At 42.9% G+C, this 27,008-nt stretch overlaps 2 protein-coding genes and 1 pseudogene across 3 annotated transcripts; 1 reads left to right on the forward strand and 2 right to left on the reverse strand.

Moving 5' to 3' along the window:
- Positions 1–1,023: 1,023 nt before the first annotated feature.
- Positions 1,024–9,086, reverse strand: ndufaf5 (NADH:ubiquinone oxidoreductase complex assembly factor 5). The gene is made up of 11 exons (XM_035746911.1): positions 8,625–9,086; positions 8,483–8,523; positions 8,289–8,352; positions 7,825–7,872; positions 7,510–7,613; positions 7,342–7,381; positions 6,963–7,160; positions 6,733–6,793; positions 6,471–6,554; positions 1,541–1,623; positions 1,024–1,452 (listed from the first exon to the last, which is right to left on the reverse strand). The coding sequence occupies exons 1-11, from the start codon at positions 9,078–9,080 to the stop codon at positions 1,366–1,368; spliced, it is 1,266 nt and encodes a 421-aa protein (XP_035602804.1). The 5' UTR covers positions 9,081–9,086; the 3' UTR covers positions 1,024–1,365.
- Positions 9,087–12,791: 3,705 nt separating this feature from the next.
- Positions 12,792–20,044, forward strand: LOC127906131 (ESF1 homolog; annotated as a pseudogene).
- A 108-nt stretch (positions 20,045–20,152) lies between these two features.
- On the reverse strand, positions 20,153–26,609 carry LOC118365021 (BTB/POZ domain-containing protein 3-like). 2 transcript variants are annotated; one of them, XM_035746914.2, is made up of 5 exons: positions 25,440–26,609; positions 22,925–23,187; positions 22,636–22,726; positions 22,249–22,367; positions 20,153–22,034 (listed from the first exon to the last, which is right to left on the reverse strand). In XM_035746914.2, the coding sequence occupies exons 2-5, from the start codon at positions 23,071–23,073 to the stop codon at positions 21,002–21,004; spliced, it is 1,392 nt and encodes a 463-aa protein (XP_035602807.1). In that variant the 5' UTR covers positions 23,074–23,187; positions 25,440–26,609; the 3' UTR covers positions 20,153–21,001. The 2 variants fall into 2 exon arrangements, with proteins under 2 accessions (XP_035602807.1, XP_052346607.1); XM_052490647.1 differs by lacking the exon at positions 25,440–26,609 and having other exon boundaries at positions 22,925–25,377.
- Between the last annotated feature and the right edge of the window lie 399 nt (positions 26,610–27,008).

Below are 27,008 nucleotides of genomic sequence, written 5' to 3' on the forward strand. Positions count from 1 at the left end.
GTTCGAATCCAGGCTGCATCGCATCCGGCCGTGATTGGGAGTCCCATAGGGAGGCGCACAATTGTCCCAGCGTCTTCCGGGTTTGGCCGGGGTAGGCCGTTACTGTAAATAAGAATTTGTTCTTAACTGACTTGCCTAGTTAAATATTTGACATTATTTCGCTGAACGGTTTAATGGTTTAATTTTATGTGGTGAGGAAAAAAAACACCGAAATGTTGAAAATATAAATGTACCGTTTGAAAACAGGAAGAATTTAAAATATATATATACACTGCTCAAAAAATAAAGGAAACATTTAAATAACACATCCTAGATCTGAATGAATGAAATATTCTTATTAAATACTTTTTTCTTTACATAGTTGAATGTGCTGACAACAAAATCACGCAAATTATCAATGGAAATTATATGGATAATGATATGGATTTGGAGTCACACTCAAAATTAAAGTGGAAAACCACACTACAGGCTGATCCAACTTTGATCCAACTTTGATGTAATGTCCTTAAAACAAGTCAAAAAATTAGGCTCAGTAGTGTGTGTGGCCTCCACGTGCCTGTATGACCTCCCTACAACGCCTGGGCATGCTCCTGATGAGGTGGCGGATGGTCTCCTGAGGGATCTCCTCCCAGACCTGGACTAAAGCATCCGCCAACTCCTGGACAGTCTGTGGTGCAACGTGGCGTTGGTGGATGGAGCGAGACATGATGTCCCAGAAGTGCTCAATTGGATTCAGGTCTGGGGAACGGGCGGGCCACTCCATAGCATCAATGCCTTCCTCTTGCAGGAACTGCTGGCACACTCCAGCCACATGAGGTCTAGCATTGTCTTGCAGTAGGAGGAACCCAGGGCCAACCGCACCAGCATATGGTCTCAAAAGGGGTCTGAGGATCTCATATCGGTACCTAATGGCAGTCAGGCTACCTCTGGTGAGCACATGGAGGGCTGTACGGCCCCCCCAAAGAAATGCCACACCACACACCACACCATATAAACAGTATACATACAGTTCATCAGACAAAGTGGAGATTTATATCATTGCATTTATTTTAAGTACATGAAGCATGGTAAGACAGGAACACAAGACACTAAATAATAAATGTAATGTAGAAATGTATGCATTTGCTATTAATGGGTGAGAAACGAAGTCTGTCATACAGCATGTATATCAGTCACTTAAAACAGTGTTGTAGCCTTTCTCAATCACTGTCTGGCTGACACGGAATCGGTGTTGATTAGTGTCATTGAGTGGACATCTCCTGGGAACCAGTCACCTATCTACTTTAGTCGTTCGCCAATACCTTCATTGGGGAACTTACCCCATACTTTAATTTTCTTTATGCAATGGCTGCAGATGTTTTTTTTCTACGACTTGTCTTTAGTTGATGGCTGGCCGATCTTCGAGAGGTCCCCAAAAGACACATTCGCAGAGCCTCTTCTAGCTGGTTTCGCCTGCCAAGAACAAAACAGCATTCAACATCTTCACCATTGTCATTTACATTATATTTCTGCAAATGTAATTTGCGAAGATCACACACACCTGTGAGTCATGAGGCTTCCAACCAATCATGTAGAGGATCTCAAATGTTGCAGGAACAGACCCATTCTCACTCCCATACATCTCTGAGGGAAATCAATCAAATAGAGTATCAGCATCTAAAGCAGGGGACAGGCTGGGTTTACAACTGGCACTGGAGAGCTGCTGATTGTGCATGGTTTTGTTCCAAGCCTGCGCTAAACACACCCGACTCATCTGCTCGAGATGTGTTGAATCAGGTGTGTTTGTGCTGGGCTGGAGCAAACACTACACCCAGTAGCTTTCCAGGACCAGAGTTGGTGGTCACTTCTCTAAAGCAGAAGTTTGATAACAGTTACTTCTGCTTGGGGATGGATAGAAATGTACAGAATGGGTACCTAGAGGAAAATGGGGGGGGGGCATGCCTTTTCAATTTCAGTCAAGGGGAGGGTTTAGTGTTTTTTGTGTTTCTTTACTAGTCCAGGGGAGGGTAATGTAATTGATGAAATGTCAATATTTCTCAGGGTTTTAGAATCAGTGGAGTATTAGGCTATATATCGATGTTGAATCCCATAGCCTATAGGCTACGAAGAGCATGCTCGAAAAGCACAGAAACTGAGAGCTGCTGGGAAGGTGTATATTAAAGGAGAAACGGAGTTCAACTGATAATTCACGTTTATTAAAAATAAAATGTTTCTTGCCCATAATGTAAAATGGGCCTATTTATCAGAGTTCTCGCCCTCACAATAAGCCAGATACGTTTGAACCAAGTAACCTACAAATACTAATTGAGTGCTGAACTTCTTTGTGATGAAGCAGCAGCCTGGGCACTATTAATGTCAGGAATTGTGAAATGGACAGCTCATGGTGATGAAAATAGGCTAATAGGCTCCACTTCACAATATCAGCACTTACAGTTGTCGGGGACAGCTCTAGCAGGGCAGAAATGTGACGGACTGACTTGTTGGAAAGGTGGCATCCTATGACGTGAAAGTCACAGAGCTCTTAAGTACGGGCCATTCTACTGCCAATGTTTGTCTATGGAGATTGCATGGTGGTGTGCTCGATTTTATACACCAGTCAGCAACGGGTGTGGCCGAAAAGCCTAATGCACGTATCATGCTGAAACCCAAACTGTTGCCACAAATTTGGAAAGAATTGTCTAGAATGTCACTGTATGCTGTAGCGTTCAGATTTCCCTTCACTGGAACTAAGGGGTCTAGCCCGAACCATGAAAAACAGCCCAGACCAGTATTCCTCCTCCACCAAACTTTACAGTTGGCACTATGCATTCAGGCAGTTGGCGTTTTCCTGGCATCCGCCAAACCCAGATTCGTCCGTCGAACTACCAGATGGTGAAGCGTGATTTATCACTACAGAGAACGGGCAGAGCCGTTGTTGCTTCTAGACGTTTTCCACTTCACAATATCAGCACTTACAGTTGTCTGGGACAGCTCTAGCAGGGCAGAAATGTGACTAATTTTAAGGGTGTCCACATACTTTTTAAGGTCATGTAGTGTTTGATATATATAAAATCAGTGCATTCGGGAAGTTTTCAGAAACCTTCCCTTTTCCATATATTGTTTCATTACAGCCTTGTTTTAAAATGTATTTAAAAAAAAAAAGTAAACTCCAATCTACACACAATACCCCATAATGACAAAGTGAAAACAAGATTTTATAAATTTTTGTACATTATACATAAAGTGAAATTCCTTATTTACATAAGTATTCAGACCCTTTGCTATGAGACTCAAAATTGAGCTCAGGTGCATCCTGTGTTCATTGACTATCCTTTAAATATTTGAACAACTTGATTGGACTCCACCTGTGGTAAATTCAATTGATTGGGTATGATTTGTAAAGGCACCCACCTGTCTATATAAGGTCCCACAGTTGACAGTGCATGTCAGAGCAAAAACAAAGCTATGAGGTTGAAGGAATTGTCTGTAGAGCTCCGAGATAGGATTGTGCCGAGGCACAGATCTGGGGAAGGGAACCAAAACATTTCTGCAGGATTGAAGGTCCAAGAACACATTGGCCTCCATCATTCTTAAATGGAAGAAGTTTGGAACCACCAAGACTTTTCCTGGAGCTGGCTGGCTGGCAAGGTGACCAAGAACCCGAGGTGACCAAGAACCCGATGGTCAGAGCCAGAGTTCCTCTGTGGAGCTGGGAGAACCTTCCAGAAGGATAATAATCTCTGCAGCACTCCACCAATCAGGCCTTTATGGTAGAGTGGCCAGAAGGAAGCTATTCCTCAGTAAAAGGCACATGACAGTCCACTTGGAGTTTGCCTAAAGGCACCTGAAGACTCTCAAACCATGAGAAACAAGATTCTCTGGTCTGATAAAACCAAGATTGAACTCTTTGGCCTGAATGTCAAGCATTGCGTCTGGAGGAAACCTGGCACCATGCCTACGGTGAAGCATGGTAGTGACAGCATCATGCTGTGGGGATGTTTTTCAGTGGCAGGGACTGGGAGTCTAGTCAGGATCGAGGGAAAGATGAACAGCCCTCCCGAGTGGCACAGTGGTCTAAAGCACAGCATCGCAGTGCTTGAGGCATCACTACAGACCCGGGTTTGATCCCAGGCTGTGTCACAACCGGCCACAGTAAACAATTGGCCCAACGGCGCACCCTGTAGGCCGTCTCGTTGTTTTTGGTAATCAAGCCTACCACTGTAGTGTCATCTGCAAACGTAATGATTGAGTTGGATGCGTGCATGGCCACGCTGTCATGGATGAACAGGGAGTACAGGAGAGGGCTGAGAACGCACCATTGTGGGGCCCCAGTGTTGAGGATCAGCGGGGTGGAGATGTTTTCTACCTTCACCACCTGGGGGGCGGCCCGTCAAAGTCCAGGACCCAGTTACACAGGGTGGGTTCGAGACCCAGGATCTTGAGCTTAATGACGAGTTTGGAGGGTGGTATGGTGTCAAATGCTGAGCTTTAATCGAACAGCATTCTTACATAGGTATTCCTCTTGTCCAGATGGATTAGGGCAGTGTGATTGCGTCATCTGTGGACCTATTGGGGCGGTAAGCAAATTGGAGTGTGTCTAGCGTGTCAGGTAGGGTGGAGGTGATATGATCCTTGACTAGTCTCTCAAAGCACTTCATGATGACGGAAGTGAGTGCTACGGGGCGATAGTCATTTAGCTCAGTTACCTTAGGTTTCTTGGGAACAGGAACAATGGTGGCCCTCTTGAAGCATGTGGGAACAGCAGACTGGGATAGGGATTGATTGAATATGTCCATAAACACACCAGCCAGCTGGTCTGCGCATGCGGCTAGGGATGCCGTCTGGGCCTGCAGCCTTGTGAGGGTTAACACGTTTAAACGTTTTACTCACGTTCGCCGTGGTGAAGGAGAGCCCGTAGGATCTGGTAGAGGGCTGTGTCAGTGGCACTGTATTGTCCTCAAAGCGAGCAAAGAATTTGTTTAATGTGTCTGGGAGCAAGACGTCCATGTCCGCGACGGGGCTAGTTTTCTTTTTGTAATTCGTGATTGACTGTAGACACTGCCACATACGTCTTGTGTCTGAGCCGTTGAATTGCGACTCTACTTTGTCTCTATACTGATGCTTGTTTGATTGCCTTGAGGGAATAGCTACACTATTTGTATTCGGTCATGTTTCCGGTCGCCTTGCCATGATTAAAAGCAGTGGTTTGCGCTTTCAGTTTTGCGCGAATGCTGCCATCAATCCACGGTTTCTGGTTGGGGAAGGTTTTAATAGTCACCGTGGGTACATCTCCGATGCACTTACTCAAACTCGCTCACTGAATCAGCGTATACAGTCGTGGCCAAAAGTTTTGAGAATGACAAATATTAATTTTCACAGTCTGCTGCCTCAGTTTGTATGATGATAATTTGCATATACTCCAGAATCTCATGAAGTGATCAGATGAATTGCAAAGTCCCTCTTTGCCATCCAAATGAACTGAATCCCTAAAACATTTCCACTGCATTTCAGCCCTGCCACAAAAGGACCAGCTGACATCATGTCAGTGATTCTCTCGTTAACACAGGTGTTAATGTTGATGAGGACAAGTTAAGAATAACAGACTGGAAGCTTCAAAAGGAGGGTGGTGCTTGGAATCATTGTTCTTCCTCTGTCAAACATGGTTAACTGCAAGGAAACACATGCTGTCATCATTGCTTTGCACAAAAAGGACTTCACAGGCAAGGATATTGCTGCCAGTAAGATTGCACCTAAATCAACCATTTATTGGATCATCAAGAACTTTAAGGAGAGCGGTTCAAATGTTGTGAAAAAGGCTTCAGGGCGCCCAAGAAAGTCTAGCAAGTGCCAGGACCATCTCCTAAAGTTGCTTCAGCTGCGGGATTGGGGCACCACCAGTACAAAGTTTGCTCGGGAATGGCAGCAGGCAGGTGTGAATGAATCTGCACGCACAGTGAGGCAAAGTATTTTGGAGGATGGCCGGGTGTCAAGAAGGGCAGCAAAGAAGCCACTTCTCTCCAGGAAAAACATCATGGACAGACTGATATTCTGCGAAAGGTACAGGGATTGGACTGCTGAGGACTGGGGTAAAGTAATTTTCTCTGATGAATCCTCTTTCCGATTGTTTGAGGCATCCGGAAAAAAGCTTGTCCAGAGAAGACAAGGCGAGTGCTACCATCAGTCCTGTATCATATCCCAGTCCACGTGATCAAAGCAATCTTGAAGCGTGGAATCCGATTGGTTGGACCAGCGTTGAACAGACCTAAGCACGGGCGTTTCTAGTTTTAGTTTCTGTCTATAGGCTGGGAGCAACAAAATGGAATCATGGTCAGATTTGCCAAAAGGAGGGCGAGGGAGGGCTTTGTATGCATCGCGGAAGTTAGAGTAGCAATGATCCAGAATGCTGGCAGCCCGGAACAGTATGTATGGATGATAATAATAGTATAAGATGGTTTAATTTCAAATATGTATTTATCTACTATGTAGCTCACCTTGGTATATTGCAGCTGCAGCTAAAATGGTGTCTCTGTGCAACATAGACTTCCTGTTCCAAGCGCAGTTGCTCTCCCCCATACCTGGAGAGTTGAGACAATGGTGAAAACCCAGCATTCAGGCACTAAACATTATTCAACTGCCTGTCCTATGAGCCTATACCTATGAGAAGATGAATAGAAACAATTAAACTATAAAAACTCAGTATGAACAAAAAGCACAGATCTACAACAGTATAACTGTGGTACACAGTAGGCCTACCTTGCAGGTCACTCATGACCTCAAGTATTCCAGGATAGTGCACTTGAATTTCATCAATGTCCTACAGAAAACAAAGTGTAATATAAATTGCTTGCCTCAAACACAAATATTGCGGCATCATTATAATTTCTAGCTAATCGCTAGATTCACAGCCAGAACCACAGAATTAAATAGAACACTCATATTAGACTATCTTGTAAATCTATGGCTATGGACACCCAAGGCCTCACCACTGTCAGCATACTGAAGCCTGCCTGGCCCAGCAAGTTGCCCAGGTCTGTGACGGCCGTGTAGGGGGACACGTGGGGGGAGAACCCCCCTTCCCGCTCGAGCTCAGCCAGCTGCAGGGAGCAGCGCAGCTCATACAGGGTCTCCCCGCCCACCATGGCCCCAATGAACACCCCATCTGGCTTCAGGACCTGGTTGATCTTTGGGAAGGGAGAGGGATTATAATGACAGCACAGTGATACAGACGGAAGAACCAGGATTGTTGTAATCCTGAATCCTCTGCGTAATTATGATGTTATAAGAAGGTAACGTATTTGGAAAAACAGCCGGCAATAGACAAAGTACAGATGTAAAAAATAATAATATGAGGCTGTCAGTTACCTGTCTCAAGGCTCCAGGGAGATCATTGATCCAGTGTAGGCTAAACAGGAGAAACATACAGTACTAGATCATTTTGTGTTGCAAGCAAGCCATACTAAACCCTGGGGAATATGACTCGTAGGGCTCAAATCGAATATTATGTCAGAATCATCTACAGGGCCAAATCACCTCAAGCTGCTGACCACCAGATCAAATGTGTTTTCTTTAAAGGGTAGAAACTCTTCGTCGGCCATGACACAGCGGGTAGGGATCTCACTTCGTCTTGTGCTTCTCTGAGGAGCGAGAAGAGCGTTAGATCATCCAGAAGAAGAAAAAACAGAAGTCCCTCCATAACATGCCTCTGATTTGACAGGATATTCCATCCATCTATTGATCTATAGTTAGTGGTCTCTGCTCATAAACACAATCATTCCACTTAGACTGTGGGTGTTCAAACAGAATGACATATAAGTCCTATTAGTAATTTAATTTGATATAACTCACCAAAGACTTTTCTGAGATATCAGTTAAGAAGAGCTGCTCAACTACTTCCTGAAAATGGAAGCACAATTCAATATTCAGAAAGCCATACATCTTGTGAATTGATGTTTTCCCTACCTTAAAGGGACAATCCACATCCATTTGGGACTTATAAATGTATGTTATGTGCCCATTGATTCTTGACGAATATAGCTAATAAATGCCTCGTAAGCTTTGTTCTGTTGTACCCCACCAGAACCCAAAACATTTAAAAGCTTATTTTACTATAATGTTTGTCAACAAAGTAAATGTAAACAAACATGATATAGCCTTAAAACATGGTTAAAACTATAATTTTGATATCATGGATATATTGCATAGCTCTGTCTAAATCTATACAGCCTCCAACTTTCTACCGAAACGTGTGGGGAATGCTGTTATTGTTTAAAATGCTCCCCGCCTGTTTATGAACAACCATTGAAGGCTACCTTGTGCAAATGCTCAGCAATGTGACTTTTCCCACAGCCAATGTCCAATGCCAAAGGAAATGTCCTGTGAAAATAAGTCCAAAATGTCAGCAAAATGCACACATGCACAAATATAAACTTTAATTTCAACAACAGTGCCATGAATGTGACAATTTTCATACAAAGTCTATGCATCACAACTTCTGTTGCCTTACCTTGCAATGTCATAGACCCTGTCTGCAACTCTGCCTCCAACCTGCAAATGAATATGAACAGTACCAGAACACATACATTTCCTTGGATAAAAGAGAGCTAGGATAAGACTAAATATATCATACAAATACAGCTACAGTATACCTCATCTCTCAGATAGTCATATTTGTCACTGTCTTGTAGGGATGCAGCCCATTTCTTCTGTCTCCTCTTCATAGTCCTGTCAAATACATTCATTGTACCTCCAGCCCTGCCTGACAACTGCCTCTGGATTTCAGTCCATTGAGAACACCGAATTTTAGAAGACAACTCTCTCACCGGTGGAAACATTGAATGAGCTGTCATGACATTTCTTTGCGAATGAGCTGCATCATGTTGTTGAGGGACCAGCAATCTAACGCTGCCTTTTTTCAAGACTCTCCGGCAGATACAACTACCATTGAGAAAACGACTACCTATTGCATTGTTCATTTTTACAAATTGTTTACCGACTAACGCGCTAATATGTAGCAAACCATTGCATAACAAATAAATGTTTTGGTGTGTTCTTCCAGTCATCCACATTGAATGACCTCGACACAGTGGACAAACATAAAACATGGAACTGTTTTTTCCTCTTTTGATAGAAAATGTGGAACTGGATTTCAGTCTGTTCACTCGCTTTACCGCCTCTTCTTGTTGTAAAGGCTAATGCAAATAGTGCGGATTTCATTTTAAAGCTCAAATCATACATTTATATTGGTAAATGTATTTATTGAATTTGAATACATGATGTATTGAATATGTACTGAATTGTGGTTTTGTACTGCCTGGCTTGCCTTATGTATTGAATATGGACTGAACTGTGGTTTGGTACTGCCTGGCTTGCCGTATGCAAAAAGGGGTGGGACAAGAAAAAGGTCACGAAAGTGGTGCATGTTGGGAGAACACGTGGATAGCGGTACAATTTAATCGGAAAAGTTGTTTTGGTAAGTCTCTATTCACCAAATATGTTTGCACGCTTTATCTCTGCCAAATATTTCTCCGTTTACACTTTGAACCGTGTACTTTATGCTAACTGCAGCTCTTGGAATGGCCCTCCTCAAGTGTTTGTTTACATGTCTGACTCATGTATCTAACGTTTTAGCTTGCTTACTAACCCATGCAATAACACACTCACTTGTTAGAATAGTATGCGCCCAGGGCAATATTGCACTGTGGTGCAGTGTACCTACTACGACTAATAGAGAGTAGGAATTAGTTTATGTCCCGAGTGGCGCAGCGGTCTAAGGCACTGCATCTCAGTGCAAGTTGCGTCACTACAGTCCCTGTAGTGCACATAAAGAATGATAGAGGGCTCTAGTGGCCAAAAGGTCATTTTTAGCATGGGAAGCACCGTTGAGGGCTTCCACCATTTTAATGTAGTCAACTGGGTGGGACTTCCAACTTCATTGGCTGATCCCTCCTGATGATCCGGTTGGAGGCATGCTCAACTGCGTCATCGGAAGAGATCAGCCAATCGTGAAGAAGAAATTTGACCTTTTTAAAGTTGAGATGACCACAATGGGGTGGCAGGTAGCCTAGTGGTTAGAGCATTGGGCCAGTAACTGTAAATGTTGCTGGGTCAAATCCCCGAGCTGACAAGGTAAAAAATCGTTCATGCTCCTGAACAAGGCAGTTAACCCACTGTTCCCAGGTAGGCCGTCATTGTAAATAAAAATGTGTCCTTAACTGACTAGCTTAGTTAAATAAAACATGTTACAATGGCTCTGTCACAGATGCTATAATGTAGGGCGTTCACTTGCTGCTGTACAATGTAGAGAAAAACGAGGCAATTCAAGAGGTTGTACGAAATGAATGTCAAAATGTGGTTTTCTTTGCCCTATGTCATTAATCATTATTACAATTGCTCGGACTCCGACTGGGCAAGGCACTACAGAGGCTAATGCGTATGGCCCAGTACATCACTGGGGCCAAGCTTCCTGCCATCCAGGACTTCTGTACCAGGTGGTGTCAGAGGAAGGCCTTAAAAATTGCCAGACCCCAGCCGTCCTAGTCATAGACAGTTCTCTCTGCCACCGTACTGGAAACGGTACTGGAGCGCCAAGTCTAGGTCTAAAAAAGGCTCCTTAACAGATTCTGCCCCCCAAGCCGTGAGACTCCTGAACAGACAATAAAATGGCTACCTGGACTATTTGCATTGTCCCCCCCACCCACATTTATTATGTATGCATAGTCATTTTACCTCTACCTACATGTACATATTCTCTCAATTACCTCGACTAACCTGTGCCCCCACACATTGACTCAGTACCGGTTGTCCCTGTATATAGGCTTGCTGCTGTTATTCTATTGTTTCTCTTTAATTCATTTTTATGTTATTACTTTTTTTACTTCAGTTTATTATAGTAAATACTTTTACACTTATTTTTCTTAACCGCATTGTTGGTTAAGGGCTTGTAAGCATTTCGCAGTAAGGTTGTATTCGGCACATTTGATTGTTTGCTACAATATTATAACCTTAATATACTTGTTGATCAAATAAGAACGTTAATATGCTGTGACCGTTGCTAGTTTAGACTGTGCCACGCTTGGTTGTATCTCTTCCATATTTGGTGTTGTGAGGTGGTACTATTTGCAGGTATTTCCACTGGTTGGACAAATCAAAGTCAACTTAATACATTTTCTCCTCTAGATCCTTGGCTTTCGTTGTCTATCACCGGGATCAATCTATGTTGAGAGGGGCTGTTTCTATGGCGATTTTAAAGGGAAAGACTCAGAAATACACAATGAAAACAGGAACAGATTGTTGTTGTGGAGGGGGGATTTTGAAATTCAGTCTTCTAGCTTTGTAAATAAATATATATTTAGTCCCTACTTAGTTTTGTATTCAGTGGATTTTGTTTAAAAGAAAACCATGTTTACACTCACGAACCTGCAGCCACTAGTTAGCTTGTGAGTTGACGTTCAAAATTAGTGCCGTTCTGCCACGGCACAGCGCCACAGAGTTCTATTGAGCAGTGACAACTTTTTGATCATGCCTGTGATAACATTCCATTCACTCTAAACATGCTAAATTCTCTGAGAAAATCATCTGTAACTTTGGAACCATATATGGTGGAAACATGACTTGTTTTTCTGACAATTTTCTATTGAATGGACACTTATATAAACATTGATTGAATCAATCATTTTATGGGTGAACACCCTATATAGTGGCACATATAGAAAGATGAGTCCTCTATCTATCTCTATGGGGGTGTTAAACTCATTCTATGGGCTTATCATTGTTAACGTTTTAAATATGTGTTTATTACTTTTATTATTTCATTCTCTTCTCATTTTGACCTGCACTGTTGGAGCTCGGAGCTTAAGAATTTCACTATACCCTGCAATTACATCTGCGACCCTGTGCACGTGACTAATAAACTCATCTAATCTAGGGTCTGATGGTTTTTGCTAATGTTCTTTACTAATCAATTACCTTAATTCATCAATCAAGTACAGGGAGGTGCAAAAACCAGCAGACCCTCAGCCCTCTGTGTCTTGAGTTTAACAGTGACCTAGGAGCAATTCCATGGTAACAGAATTACATTGAGACTTTGGTATATATTTTTCACTTCAAAATGTATACCAAACAAAAACCATTTGATTTTTAAAGTTTAACAAATCATATAACTCTGTGCACATGGACAACTTTTAATAATTTCCACTGAACATTTTACAAGAACAACTGTGTAGATTCAAAGTTTGGTAACAGAATAAAACTGAGGAAGATTTTAATGCAATTCTGTTACCAAACTTTGCATCTGCAAAATGTTTTCAGTAAATGTTTTTATTTTTTTTTATTGTGTAAATTGTTCAAAGTAGTCATTGTGCGTAGTTTATGCTTTGAAATCAATGTTTTTTTTTTAGCATACACTTTAAAGTGAAAAATAGGAGACTCCGCATAATTCTGTTACCATGGAATTGTCCGTAGCTAGTTACTTTCATATATTTTTTGGTGGATATCAATAGACTGGAGCAAATCTACCTCCTCTTACTGTAGTTAGAGTAGCTCGCTAGAGCTGTAACATTTATGCGCAAAAGTAAATAGCGGTAGACTGCAAAGCTGGATCTGCAATGACCACAGTTCAGTTTGGAACTGCAAATCAGAATTGTGAAAAGTGCTCCAATACGTGAGGTAGGCTGTTCTGGGTTAAATGATCCAGAAGAAAGAGTAGAAAGGATAATAACATGTTGTTTTCAAAATCTTGTGCAACATTACCTTCCATGTTATCTAATAACTTCCATTGACAAACTGTCTGTCCTCTTTACAGATACACTTAGTCAATGTTCCAAATGCCAGAGAAAGAGCACAACATCAAGTTTGACAAGCGCTTCCAGTCGATGTTCCACGACGATCGCTTCAAGCTCAAGTACACGGTCGACAAACGCGGCTGACCCGTCAACCACACCTCCTCCGAGGACCTGAAACGTTTCTACAATCTCTCTGACTCTGAGGAGGGAAAGGATAAAGATAAGAGAAAGAAGACACAAGCAAAGTTGGACACTGGGGAGAGAGAGGATAAGGTAGTAGATGAGCCCAAAAAGCCTCTGAAGAAAGGAAAAGATTCACAGTCCATAAAGAGTGGACCTAAAGGAGACCAGCCTATCAGAGGAGTCAGACTGTGTGAGGAGGGTAAAGTAGAAGAGGGGACCTTATTGTATGACCTTATGACCCATAACATCAATTACACCTCCGGGCCCCTGCTAAAGCAAATGCGTTTTTATTTTTTTTTTTTTATTTATTTCACCTTTATTTAACCAGGTAGGCTAGTTGAGAACAAGTTCTCATTTGCAACTGCGACCTGGCCAAGATAAAGCATAGCAGTGTGAACAGACAACACAGAGTTACACATGGAGTAAACAATTAGCAAGTCAATAACACAGTAGAAAAATATGGGCAGTCTATATACAATGTGTGCAAAAGGCATGAGGAGGTAGGCGAATAATACAATTTTGCAGATTAACACTGGAGTGATAAATGATCAGATGGGCATGTACAGGTAGAGATATTGGTGTGCAAAAGAGCAGAAAAGTAAATAAATAAAAACAGTATAAAAACAGTATGGGAATGAGGTAGGTGAAAAAGGGTGAGCTATTTACCTATAGACTATGTACAGCTGCAGCGATCGGTTAGCTGCTCGGATAGCTGATGTTTGAAGTTGGAGAGGGAGATAAAAGTCTCCAACTTCAGCGATTTTTGCAATTGCTCCAGTCACAGGCAGCAGAGTACTGGAACGAAAGGCGGCCAAATGAGGTGTTGGCTTTAGGGATGATCAGTGAGATACACCTGCTGGAGCGCGTGCTACGGATGGGTGTTGCCATTGTGACCAGTGAACTGAGATAAGGCGGAGCTTTACCTAGCATGGACTTGTAGATGACCTGGAGCCAGTGGGTCTGGCGACGAATATGTAGTGAGGGCCAGCCGACTAGAGCATACAAGTCGCAGTGGTGGGTGGTATAAGGTGCTTTAGTGACAAAACGGATGGCACTGTGATAGACTGCATCCAGTTTGCTGAGTAGAGTGTTGGAAGCCATTTTGTAGATGACATCGCCGTTTCGGTAGGATAGTCAGTTTTACTAGGGTAAGCTTGGCAGCGTGAGTGAAGGAGGCTTTGTTGCGGAATAGAAAGCCGACTCTGGATTTGATTTTTGATTGGAGATGTTTGATGTGAGTCTGGAAGGAGAGTTTGCAGTCTAGCCAGACACCTAGGTACTTATAGATGTCCACATATTCAAGGTTGGAGCCATCCAGGGTGGTGATGCTAGTCGGGCATGCGGGTGCAGGCAGCGATCGGTTGAAAAGCATGCATTTGGTTTTACTCGCGTTTAAGAGCAGTTGGAGGCCACGGAAGGAGTGCTGTATGGCATTGAAGCTCGTTTGGAGGTTGGATAGCACAGTGTCCAATGACGGGCCGAAAGTATATAGAATGGTGTCGTCTGCGTAGAGGTGGATCAGGGAATCGGCCGCAGCAAGAGCAACATCATTGATATATACAGAGAAAAGAGTCGGCGTTAAAAACAAATGTTTCAAGTTTTATTGTCACGTGCACAAGTACAGTGAAATGCCTTTCTTGAAAGCTCTTTCCCAACAATGCACTAATCATTATCAGTTGCACTATAAAGTAAAGTACAACAAAAGCACACAGGAAATAAGAAGAAGAGTACAAGAAAGTAATATATATATACAGGGTAAGTGCCAATACCATATTTACAATGTCCAGGGGTAGATATAGATCCCTTTCTGTGTTTACAAACATTGAGGACGATGCGCGCAAGTTGGTGGCAGAACAAGGGGGAGCTCTTATTGAACACCAGCAAAAGAAACTCTATTTACATGTTGCTTATGAGTGCATTTCACACTACTTTTGGATTGTAATTGGATTTTATAAGGCTTGTATGAACGTCCCGCTTAATACAATGTTTGTGTCATCATCGCAAATCAACTGCATTATACTTTTTTTAAAAAGACTTCAACTAGTAAAATGGCTCTTTGGCTAGCTGTTGCTACAGCCTATATCAATGAGCCATAGCATTCTAGCAAACAACTGCTGCATCCCAAATTGTTATTTTCCAAAGATCACAACCGAATATAATCTTAGTGAATGTTCATGCAAGAATGAAAACATCATTGTAAGAGTATGAGAACCCCAAAAAGTAATTTTTGTTAAGAATACGTAAATCTTAGCTTATGTTGAGTGGGAGCAGATGGCGATGGCTGCCGCGCGCATCTGTCCGTGACAATCAATGTGTCGTGTACTAGAAAAGGGTCTATGTATAGATATAAGGGGACTAGGCATCAGGATATATCATTAACAGAGTAGCAGAAGCAGCGTATATGATGATTGTATGTGAGTCAGTATGAAGGTGTGTGCGTGTTATGTTTGTGTGATCAAATAAAGTATGTGTGTTGGAGTGTGAGTATGTGTAGTCCTGTGAGTGTGCGTAGTCAGTACAACATTTTTTTATTAACATTGGGCGATGAGTTGGATTGAAGACCTGCATTAAGATATAGCTCTAGAGATGATGATGATGATGGTTTTTCCTTTGACCTGCTTGCTCAGTCCTAGCAAAGCTGCTGCTGCTGCAGCCAAGTGGAGACTTTATACAGTTAATTCGGAAAGTATTCACAACCCTTCCCCTTTTCCACATTTTGTTACGTTACAGCCTTTTTCTTAAAATGGATTAAATAAAAAATCCTCATCAATCTACATAAAATTCCCCATAATGACAAAGTGAAAACAGGTTTTCAGAAATTGTTGTGAATGTATAAAAAAACAAAACAGAAACACCTTATTTTTATATACAGTATATGCTCATACAATCTATGCATTGTTTTGAAGTTTGTTGCTGCCATCAATACATGCTGTTTTTACAGATGACGAAGAGGAAGATGACAAGGTGCCTCACATTGAGGGGGACGATGTGGACCAGGCGGCCAGCATCTCAGACGGCAGTGAGGATGACGAAGATGATGAAGCAGATGTGGAGAGTGACATGGAGAGCGGCTCCGAGGACGAGTCCGGTTCAGAGTTAGACGAGGACAGTGACGGCAGCGGGCCAGATCTGGCCAGGGGGAAAAAGGCAATGTGGAGACCAGCTCGGACGAGGACGACGATGATGACTTGGAGGCCATTTTGAAACGCGAGGAGGAGGAGATCCAGCACGACTGGGGCGAGCTGTGCAAGGACGCGCCGCGGAGCGAGGAGGTGAGTTCTAAGGCTGTGTCTCAATTGTCCAGAGGGACTTCTTCTACTCATTTCCTTTCATCATCTAAAATGGCATAAGAAATTGCATGTTCCAATGTTGTAGTTTTTTTTCTACAACAGGTAACCCAAAGGCTTGCCGTGTGTAACATGGATTGGGACCGGATGAAAGCCAAGGACCTGCTGGCTCTGTTTAACTCCTTCAAGCCTAAAGGAGGGGTTGTGCTCTCTGTGAAGGCAAGGCTCCATTAATTTGTCTGCTGGCTGTCACTCAATTATGATGGATGTGACACTGCTTCCCCAGACCAAGTCACAAATGTTGTGTATGTTTAACACTGTGTGTTTGTTTAGATCTACCCCTCAGAGTTTGGGAAGGAACGGGTTCAGCAGGAACAGACCCAGGGTCCCCTGGAGCTCTGGATAAGAGCGTCTGCTAAATGACTTAAATGTAAATGTAAATGAGCTGATGGCCCTGCCGGAGGATCCGGACAAAGACACAGAGGAGGAGAACACAGAGAAATACGAGCCGTAGGTCATTAATATGGTCGAATCCGGAAACTATCATCTCGAAAACAAGATGTTTATTCTTTCAGTGAAATACGGAACCGTTCCGTATTTTATCTAACGGCTGGCATCCACAAGTCTAAATATTCCTGTTACATTGCACAACCTTCAATGTTATGTCATAATTACGTACATTTCTGGCAAATTAGGCGGCCCAAACTGTTGCATATACACTAACTCCTCATGCAATGAACGCAAGAGAAGTGACACAATTTCACCTGGTTAATATTGCCTGCTAACCTGGATTTCTTTTAGCTAAATATGCAGGTTTAAAAATATATACTTCTGTATATTGATTTTAAGAAAGGCATTGATGTTTATGGTTAGGTACACATTGCAGCAACGATCCGCATCGATTATATGCAACGCAGGACACTCTAGATAAACTAGTAATATCATCAACCATGTGTAGTTAACTAGTGATTATGATTGATTTGTTTTTTTATAAGATAAGTTTAATACTAGCTAGCAACTTACCTTGGCTTCTTACTGCATTCGCGCAACAGGCAGGCTCCTCGTGGAGTACAATGTAATCAGGTGGTTAGAGCGTTGGACTAGTTAACTGTAAGGTTGCAAGATTGAATCCCCCTAGCTGACAAGGTAAAAATCTGTCATTCTGCCCCTGAACGAGGCAGTTAACCCACCGTTCCTAGGCCATCATTGAAAATAAGAATGTGTTCTTAACCGACTTGCCTAGTTAAATAAAGATTAAATAAAGGTGTAAAAAAAAATGTTCGGCCAAATTGGTTTCCAGAAATACAGATTTCCGCTTGTTATGAAAACTTGAAATCGGCCCTAATTAATCGGCCATTAAGATTAATCGGTCGACCTCTAATACATAGTGATGAATCTCATCCTTGCTTAATATATTGCCAGTATATCATCGTACATCAAGGTATTGCACATGCTAACTACTTAGCATGATACCATTATCTGTGCTGCTGGTTCATTCTAAACATTAGGATGCTATACTCCCATGCTAACTGTTGTGGTGGTCCCTCCTCCCTTCCGTGGGAACAGGTTTATCCCTGATGATGTGACGTTTGACGAGGAGCCAAAGGACTTGGCCACAGACGTGGACCTGTCTGCCTACACCCACAAGCTCTTCACCTCCACAGCAGCAGCCACGTCAAAGGTTAGGCACACTTCGTCTTGTAAACTCTTATGGTCATAGCATTAATTCCTCCATGGTCGGTCCCAGGCTTACCACGTGTCAGGTGGATGGATTATCTTGGCAAAGTAGAAATGCTCACTAACAAGTTTGTAAACAAATTTGTGCCAAAAATGTTAGTGAAATAAGCTTTTTGAGCGTATGGAACATTTCTGGGATTTTTTTTTTCAGCTCATGAAACATGGGACCAACACTTTACATGTTGCATTTTATATTTTTGTTCAGAATAAATAAGTATGAATTGTTCAGATTGAAATTAGTAGATCATTGTTTTTTTGCAGAATTTTGGGATCTCGTACATTTCCCCCAAGAACTATCAGCTTCTTTACTTGAGAAAGGACTCTATGGTTATTTCAGTATGTTTATATTTCTGACTTATTGTGTGTTTTCCACCCCAGGTGGAGTTGACCTGGGATGAGACGGACCACGAGCGTGTCACTGCCATGAACAGGAAGTTCAACAAGGACGAGCTGCTGCAGATGGATTTTAACGTCTACCTGGCCTCCTCCAGCGACGATGATGATGATGATGAGGATGGAGTGGAGATGGAAAAGGAACTTCCAGAGGGTAAGAGGAAAAAGTGAAGTGATTGAAGTGATTTTTATTTGCTTTTATAGAATACCTTTCTAACTGTATACCTGAAGAACAAAACCTCACTTAAAGGTTATTTTTCTTTGTGCTGGTAGATTATTGCCCCTGGGGAAAATCACTATTACTGTAATTTAAAGGAGAGATGTTATTTAACTTGTTTTTATGTATATTGCATATGTTTGTTGCATTGACTTTTATCTCCCCTTTGGTCACCTAGTTAAACAGCCAGAAGAGGCCAGCAAGGAGGTGGAGAAGGAGGCCAGGAAAGGGAAGCAGAGCAGTGGCAAGCAGATAGAGAAATACAGAGAGATGCTGAAGAGCATCCAGGAGAAAGACAAGAAGAAGGAGGAGGACAAGGGCATGGAGATGGAGATCACATGGGTGCCAGGTTGGGCCAAAATATATTTTTTCCCCTGTGTCAGATCGACTTTTTCATTGTCAGTAGTGCAACTTTCCATTATGGCAGTGCGACTTTTCCCCGTATGTCAGAACGACTTTTTCCTTCTGTTGGCTAGTGTGACTGACTTTTGTCAGTACAAATTGCATTTAGATGGCACAACCAACCACTAAGCAGCCTCTAAATGCCACCATATTCCTCACCTCAGGACTGAAGAAGACAACTGAACAGTTGGTGAAGAAGAAGCTAGATATTGTATTTTGACTTGTTTCCCATTGACATCAATGAATGATTTCGTAAAAGTGTCAAATCAGAAGCTTCATGAATACACATTGATAATGATATGGGATTTAGGTTAAATTACCTGGAATAAGGTGGAATTGGTACACATACAACTTTGCGTACCATTTTTCTGTGGCACAATTTGTTTTACGGTCAAGGCTTTTTTGTAGACTTCAATGAAATCGCAACCCCCCCCCAATCCCTTCTCTCTGACAGGTGGACGTGAAGGACCCTCGTTTCCAGGCCATGTTTACCTCCCACCTCTACAACTTAGACCCGGGCTACAAGAGGACCAAGGCCACCCAGAGCATCCAGGTAGAGAAGCAGCACCAGCGGCCCCGCCCACCAGGAGCTCACATGTTTATCAAGTCTATTAAGAACAAAACCCGCCCATGTTTATCAAGTCAGGAAAATGGGAGCAAATGATAAGTCTAGAACAAAACAAGAAAATGGACACTATCCAGTGGCTGAAGCAAGTCTATTAAGAACAAAACAAGAAAATGGACCCCGGACTATCCATGCTTATCAAGTCTATTAAGAACAAAACAGAGCAGTTTCAAGCACGAAAGAAACAGAAGACAATGTAGGCCTTTCTAACTGGACTATTGGGGATAGCCTTACGCTAGCTCTTTGTGTTGAAGCGACTGTTGGTGTGTATGTGTGAGAGAGAGGCCTGAGACAAGCCTTGCCCACTTTTATTTTGAACTATCACTCTACAAGAGGCCTAATCAGGAACAGGAAGTTGAAGATAGTTTGAATGTGTAATATGCTAATTAACATTGAGACACTTGTGTGGGGGACTGCCAACAGTAAATGGTGGTTTCATGGATCTCTGAGTAGTATTTTTTACTCTTCCTCTAAATGATACAAACCTGCTCTATAGCCCCAGTCTGAGCCCTTAAGAATACTTATATTAAGACACTTCACACAATTTTACAGAACTGGTTCATTTTATTTTTGATATTCAACAACAGTACACATTCATAGGTCCATTGACACTGTCAAACTCACAGCACGGTGACACTTTACTGATTTTCAGAGAAAACAAGGTCAAAAATAAAGTGTATACAAGGAAGCAAGATACAAAAAGGCAGTCCCATTTGAAAAGAGGAACAATAGTAGTGCAAACAAAAGTTAGCTATATACATACAAGGGCCGACACTGAGACAGCAACATACATAAAGTATCTTAAACCTCAGCACAGGTTTACATTTCCGTTTGATGTCTATTCTCAGTTTATTAATCTCACAGAAAACCCAAGGGGAAACTTAGAGGTAACAATACAAAATCTTAGAAATTGCACCATCAAAAATGTTTAAACTATTTATCAAGTTACAAAGTATAAAAATATTTGATTATACCCTAAGTATCCTCTACATCAACGTCGATTTTTGCACAGGTTGAAATATCCTATATTGAAGTTGGTGTTTTCCTTAAAATTATATGAATGTTTGAAGTAAAAACAACAACAGAAAAGCTACCTACAACATACTAATAATCTTGTTAAACGAGAACAGTAAAACAAATGAGTAAACAGTTAAATGTGAACAAATGCCTATCCTTCATTTAAAATAAGAACATTTTTGGTCACTTCAACCCAGTCCTACACTAGGTCCGGCATACTCATAAGGCAATTGAATATTGAACTAAATTGGATGTTTGTTTTTTCCAAACCAGGTACACTTTTAAAGCCATAGTTAAGAGATGATGCTTTCTGAACATCCGGAGGGGTGCGTTTACTGTGACCGTAAAGAAGTAGTGTTACGTTTCCTTCACGCTCGACACCTCAAGCGTAAAAGATGAGCTCAGGGATTTGCCCCCCCTGCACACCTGTCCCGTTGGTGCTGTCTGAAGAGCACTGGAACTGGAAGGTGACCTTGCCACACTGCACCTCAGTCATGCCCTCTTGGCCAAAGTAGCTGAGCTCGTTGCCGTCCAGCACTACGCTGGCTGTGTAGAATGTGTCGGGCTCGATCTGCACAGGGTATTCAAACCACACTGGGAATGTGCTGCTGGAGCCGTCTGAAAAGTACTTGATGAGGCTCTGGCCCAGCGGCACGCCCTGCCTTTTGAGTTCAATCTTGGCGCTGTACTCTGCTGAGCCACAGCTGGAGCCGTACAGGCCGAAGCCGGCGATGAACACTCGCTTGTCCACGGCGAACTGGATGCTGTCGCAACGGCCCCGGTAGCGCCACTGGTTGCTCCGGTAGGCGCACGACTGGAAGCGGTGGCAACGCTGTGGCGCCAGGCCCTTGCGCGGCTTGCTGGCGAACAGCAGCTCAGGCTTCTTGGCGGCCGTGTACCACAGGAAGATGTCATTGGTCTCGTTGAGAGTCAGCACACCCGACTGTGCCGCACCGTTGGCAAAGTCATCCAACGTCATAGTGGGGATGCGGATCAGGTAGATGGCCTTGCCCAGCGCCAGCCGTTTGTTCTCAATGGTGGGCGTCAGGTCCTGGCGCTGGCATTCGGCTTCGGCCCAGCTCAATGCCGCCTCGAACACCACCATCTCCTTGGCGTTGAGCGTCTCGCGGCGCAGAATACTCTCCAGGGTCACCGAGTCGATGTCTGTGAAGCCCTCGGAGCGCAGCGCCAGCTCGGCTTGGGCGTCGATCACCTCCCAGCAGCGCTGCATTAGGTCGGGCTCCTCAAACAGGCAGCTCTGGGATAGCAGCACACAAGCGTTCTTGGCACTCAGGCTCGTCTCCAGGAAGTTGACGCAGGCCCGAGCCAGGTGGGGCACAATGTACTTCTTGGCGGCGTAGAGCGTAGCCAGGACCGTGTCGGCACACAGGTCGATCTCGTCGCAGTAGATGTACCTGCCAGAAGAGAGTGGGGAGAGTCAGATGAGGGCTCGACAAGTTCACTTCAACTTCTCATGTATGGGAAGGCTAACTTTATAATTTCACATGCCCTTGCATTGTCTGCTGACTAGTCAAAGGAAGACATTCTAACCTGAATACAACATTCTGAAATGTACAATGAACACTCGGACTGCATCTAATGAGACGTCAGGAGGTGCCGGCCACTTACTTCAGCATGGCTAGGAACGAGGGAGGCTCCACATCAGGGATACGGATCTCTTCCTTGTCCTCTGCCAGTTCACCGTAAAACATGGCGTGGAACACAGAACTCCCCACAGCCAGCACATACTGAGGGACAACATGGAAGATAGGGAGTCACATGAGAGAAAGAATAGGAGCAAGTTATAGTGGGAGGACGGATAAGGGACAGAAGGTGGAGAGAATATACATTTACACATGAATTATGTAAGAAATGTAGAGATTTGCAAAAGGATTTAGCATAAAGAGGCGGTTGTGAAGAAATAGCCTATTGCATTTTATTTTACATTTTGTCATTTAGCAGATGCAACAGATAAATGTGTCTACATGTTGTGCTTGGTCTTGCTCTGTTAATTACCTTGTGCCCAGGTACTTGCTGAGTCCCTCCTGGGGGGCCAACGACAAAGTGAACATCTGCCATCAACTCATTGTTGAACATGACTGAATTCCTGTGAAAGCATGAGTCATATGATTAGCAAACAGTGTCGATGCCATCACATTCAGACTTTAGTATCTGCACGTATGAGCTGGTACACCCAATACATTGATTTTCTTTGGCCATTTTAAATCTATTAAAATGTACACATCGTCTCTCCTCAAAAGGCATTAGATTCCCAGTTTAACTACTGCTTACTAGGGTCACCTACCTCTCTCGGATGGTAGGATAGAGCCCTTGCCAGTTGCAGCTGTGAATGGTGTTGTTGTTATTCCGGTTCTGCTGCTGGTATTGCTGCACAACTGTGTTGGTTGAGGTTGCCGGGCCCAGCTTCTTGGTGGAAAAGAGCTCTGCAGCCATCTTCACCCCACTATTTATTGTTAGGGTGATCTCATGGCAGGACGAGGCTGCGATTGTTGGGGCAATCTTTTAAAACTGCCTTTATGTGACGATCGTGGCCGACACTGGAAAGGACTAAAAAAAGCTAGCCACTGCAACAACGTTCTAACGTTAAATAGTACGCAAGGTAGTCTTACAATACATGCAAAAATACACACGACAAAACATCTAGCTATATTCTAGAATTAAAGTTGTTTAAATCCTCGCTTAATTTTAGACGTATTAGCAAGATAGCTAGTTTGCTAACGCTAGCTAACTGCTGGACTGCGGTCAAAACCGGCCAGATGTGATACAGGAAGTGGCTAATGAACGCTTGTTTGTTGAATTTGGCAAAACCGGGAAAAGTAGCTAGCTATACTCTTAACGGTCGCATTTGACTTCTAGTACCTATCACCAATCGTAACGTGGGCGCCCGACGATTGTATGAAACGTTTCCACATCCAAGTAGCTAGCTAGCTAGCTTGCTACACACAACTCGAGTGTACACAATACACATCTGCCAGGCACTACTGTTTAGGTGTCATACAAATTTATACCACCACACTACGGGCGAAGGAGGGCTGTACTCCTGTTTTTTCTTTGTAGAATGCTGAACATGAATCCTTTAAAAACTATTGTTAATTTTTGTGATATTGATAAAGAACAATATTCAAGTCAATTAAATATTTTTGTGTAGGTATTGAAGTTATTTAAAAAATAAATGTGACAGTGTATGCGAGTGTTTCTACTGCCTCTGCCCAGTGTTGTCGTCTTGAGACCACATATTGACTGGCTCCGTGTCGGATACATTTAGTCTCGGACAGTGAGGCCTCATAATTTCGCCAGGCCCAATTTACATACTCCTTTCTTGAAACATGAACATCTTAAAAGCCTTTAAATCTAATACAGACATGTTTGCGCAGTGGCGAACCTATAGGCCTTCAGTGTGTGACAGGTTCGAGATTCTGAAAGGACAGCAACCGTAATACCAGCGCACCAATCTATTGGAGGGTATACGCAGGTATATATTTGTTATTTAACGAGGCAAGTCAGTTAAGAACAAATTCTTATTTACAATGACGGCCAAACCCTAAAACAGACGACGCTGGGCTATATTGTGCGCCGCCCAATCACGGCCGGTTGTGATATAGCCTGGAATCGAACCAGGGTCTGCAGTGCTTTAGACCGATGCGCCACTCGGGAGCCCTGAAGCCTTACACCCACATTTTTTCACTGGTCATTGCTTATGCTCACTTCTTAATCCCTATTGATGCCTATCAAAGTAGTGTGGAGGTATACGATTGACCATTTACGTAGTACAATTGTGAAATCATGCACAAAGTAGCCTACACAATCGCAAAGCGCGTGAAATATATTCCCATAGTCTAGTTCAGCGGAATATAATCAATCTGCAGGCAGCAAGTGTGCAGCTCTCGACTGGTTTTAACATCGGTAGGGTAAGAAAGACGTTTCAGTTCATGTTATCTACCAGTAAATGCTAACTAAGGCAACAATGGCTATGCAAACCAGGTATTGAAAACGTTTAGTCCGAAATGTTGGTTAGTAGTCTATTTGTGATGCGCAATTGTCATCAGGGGCGGAGACATGGATGGGCCTGGGTGGAGAGGCCCACCCACAGAGAAACCAGGCCCTGACAGGCCCATCAAATCACATTGATGTGGTTTAAACCATTTTTTTCTCTTAACATCTATTACATCCCATTGCAAAAACACATTGTAACCGGTAACCTAAAGTTTAAAGTGGTACTTACAGCGTTTTAACTACTTTAAAGATATGAAACAAACAGACAATCATAATATCAGTCAAAAATATACAATTCCCAGTTTATGCTACAAAATCAACTTTATAAGAGGTTAAAAATTAGCGTGGGTGCCTTGTTGGGACAAGCATGCATTGGCAGGTGTAACAGTATAACTTTAGACCGTCCCCTCGCCCATACCTGGGCACGAACCAGGGACCCTCTGCACACATCAACAACTGACACCCAGAAGCATCGTTACCCATCGCTCCACAAAAGCCGCGGCCCTTGCAGAGCAAGGGGAACTACTACTTCAAGGTTTCAGAGCAAGTGACGTCACTGATTGAAACGCTATTTAGCGCGCACCGCTAACCAAGCTAGCCGTTTCACTTCCGTTACACAGGCAAGCTGCAGAAGGATTAGGAGGCTACAGTTCTCCATTTATCAGTGCAATTTGGATGGCCAACTAGCTCAAAAAGTTTAAGAGGGTTTATCTAATGTTCCTTAGATGTTAGATTTTAGCTCATCTTGCTCTGGCTTGCATTATTTGTTGATCTTGTTGTGCATAACTGAGGGAGAGAGAGCCTACCTTGTCATCGTTGTTTGATCAATAGGACTGTAAAGTTCCCAAATGTACCACTCCCGTGGTATTTACACATTTGCAGAAATCCATTCAGGTATAATTTGTGGCTTCTGGCAAATGCCTTCTAATTATCTAAAGTCACACTGTTGCAACTGCCTATAAACACACAGTTCAAAATTAATGATGGCAGGCCCATGTGGTAAATGGCTGGTTTGTAGACAGGTCTACTGTAGCTCTGATTGGCAATAGTGTGCTGTCTGTGTAGACTCCAGTCCTGGACAAAACAGATGTTTGTATTCGGTTTTATTTACTCAGTCAAAATGTGATTGGTTGATTCCACTGTCACTCCAAAATGTTGCTCTAATACAGTTAAATGGCAGATGCCTTTATCTAGCTTCTGATGGCCTAGCCAATGGCTGACTTAGGTAGCTAGATTTATCTCCCTAGAGACCAAAAAAGAAAAATCCAGATTGAATCTTTTTCTTTTACCCTCTCAATTCAATTAAATTACATTTGCTTTATTGGCATGACGTAACAATGTACATATTGCCAAAGCTTATTTTGGATATTTACAATATGAAAGAAAAAATGTCAACGGAACAATAACAATAAGCATACAGTAGAAGACATGTGCAGGCGGGTTGATTGGTCTGTCAGACACTGTCCCTCAACCTATAGCAGGCAGCAATGTAGTGCGCTGCCAACCCACAGCTCTCTGCGTCCTCCCCCAACAGGACGGGTAGCCTACTCTCATCAGAGAGGTCTTTGAAACCTTGAATAAGGGTTTCAAATTTGGGGAAATGACACTCTCTAATTGTTTATTATTTTTCACATTTTGTCAGGAAGTCTCTCTCTCGTGTCAGTGTTAACTCTTTCCATTCCTACAAAAACTGAAGAGATTAAATCAGAGCATCATTGAAAATAATAATATAATTATCATTATTATAATCATTATTTTATAAATCCTTAACCCTTCTCTGAAGGCATAGAAGGCCCATTGTTCCCCACTGTGTTTGAGTTAGTAATCATTTCTTGAGTGGCTCTATTCCCTCAGCATGCATTTTTTAACATCTGAATGTATAAAGAATCCATATGTTGTTTTTAAATATGAACACAGAAGTACTGGACATGTTGAACTCTTATTATGGTGGTGATTTGACAAAATGACAATCATGGTCTTGAATTGGACTCACATTTTTTCTGGTCTTAACTCGGACTTGATTTTCACCGTTCTTGGTCTTGAATCGGTCTCGAACACAACACTGCCTCTGCCCAGAGCTTCTGTGGCACAGTCCATAAGGTGCGTGCCTCTGCATCGTAGGAGCCACTGTCCGAGTCCCTGTGGCAGTCTCACTTCATCCTGCTACACTGGTGGCAGCAGTGATCACTCCAGTGGTCTCACATGGCATTGGGCAAGCATGATCTGTATGTGTTTTGGGCTTGGTGTGCGAGGACACTTGGGGGAGAAGCCTGGAGTCCGAGGCTTAGGGTAGAAGCAACAATGTGATCAACAGGGTTTCGAACCTGTGTTTCAAGAGTCTAAAATCTCCCCTTAAAGGGAAACTTCAGGATTTT

The sequence above is a fragment of the Oncorhynchus keta genome, chromosome 32, assembly GCF_023373465.1.
Source record: "Oncorhynchus keta strain PuntledgeMale-10-30-2019 chromosome 32, Oket_V2, whole genome shotgun sequence".
Lineage (NCBI taxonomy): Eukaryota > Metazoa > Chordata > Actinopteri > Salmoniformes > Salmonidae > Oncorhynchus > Oncorhynchus keta.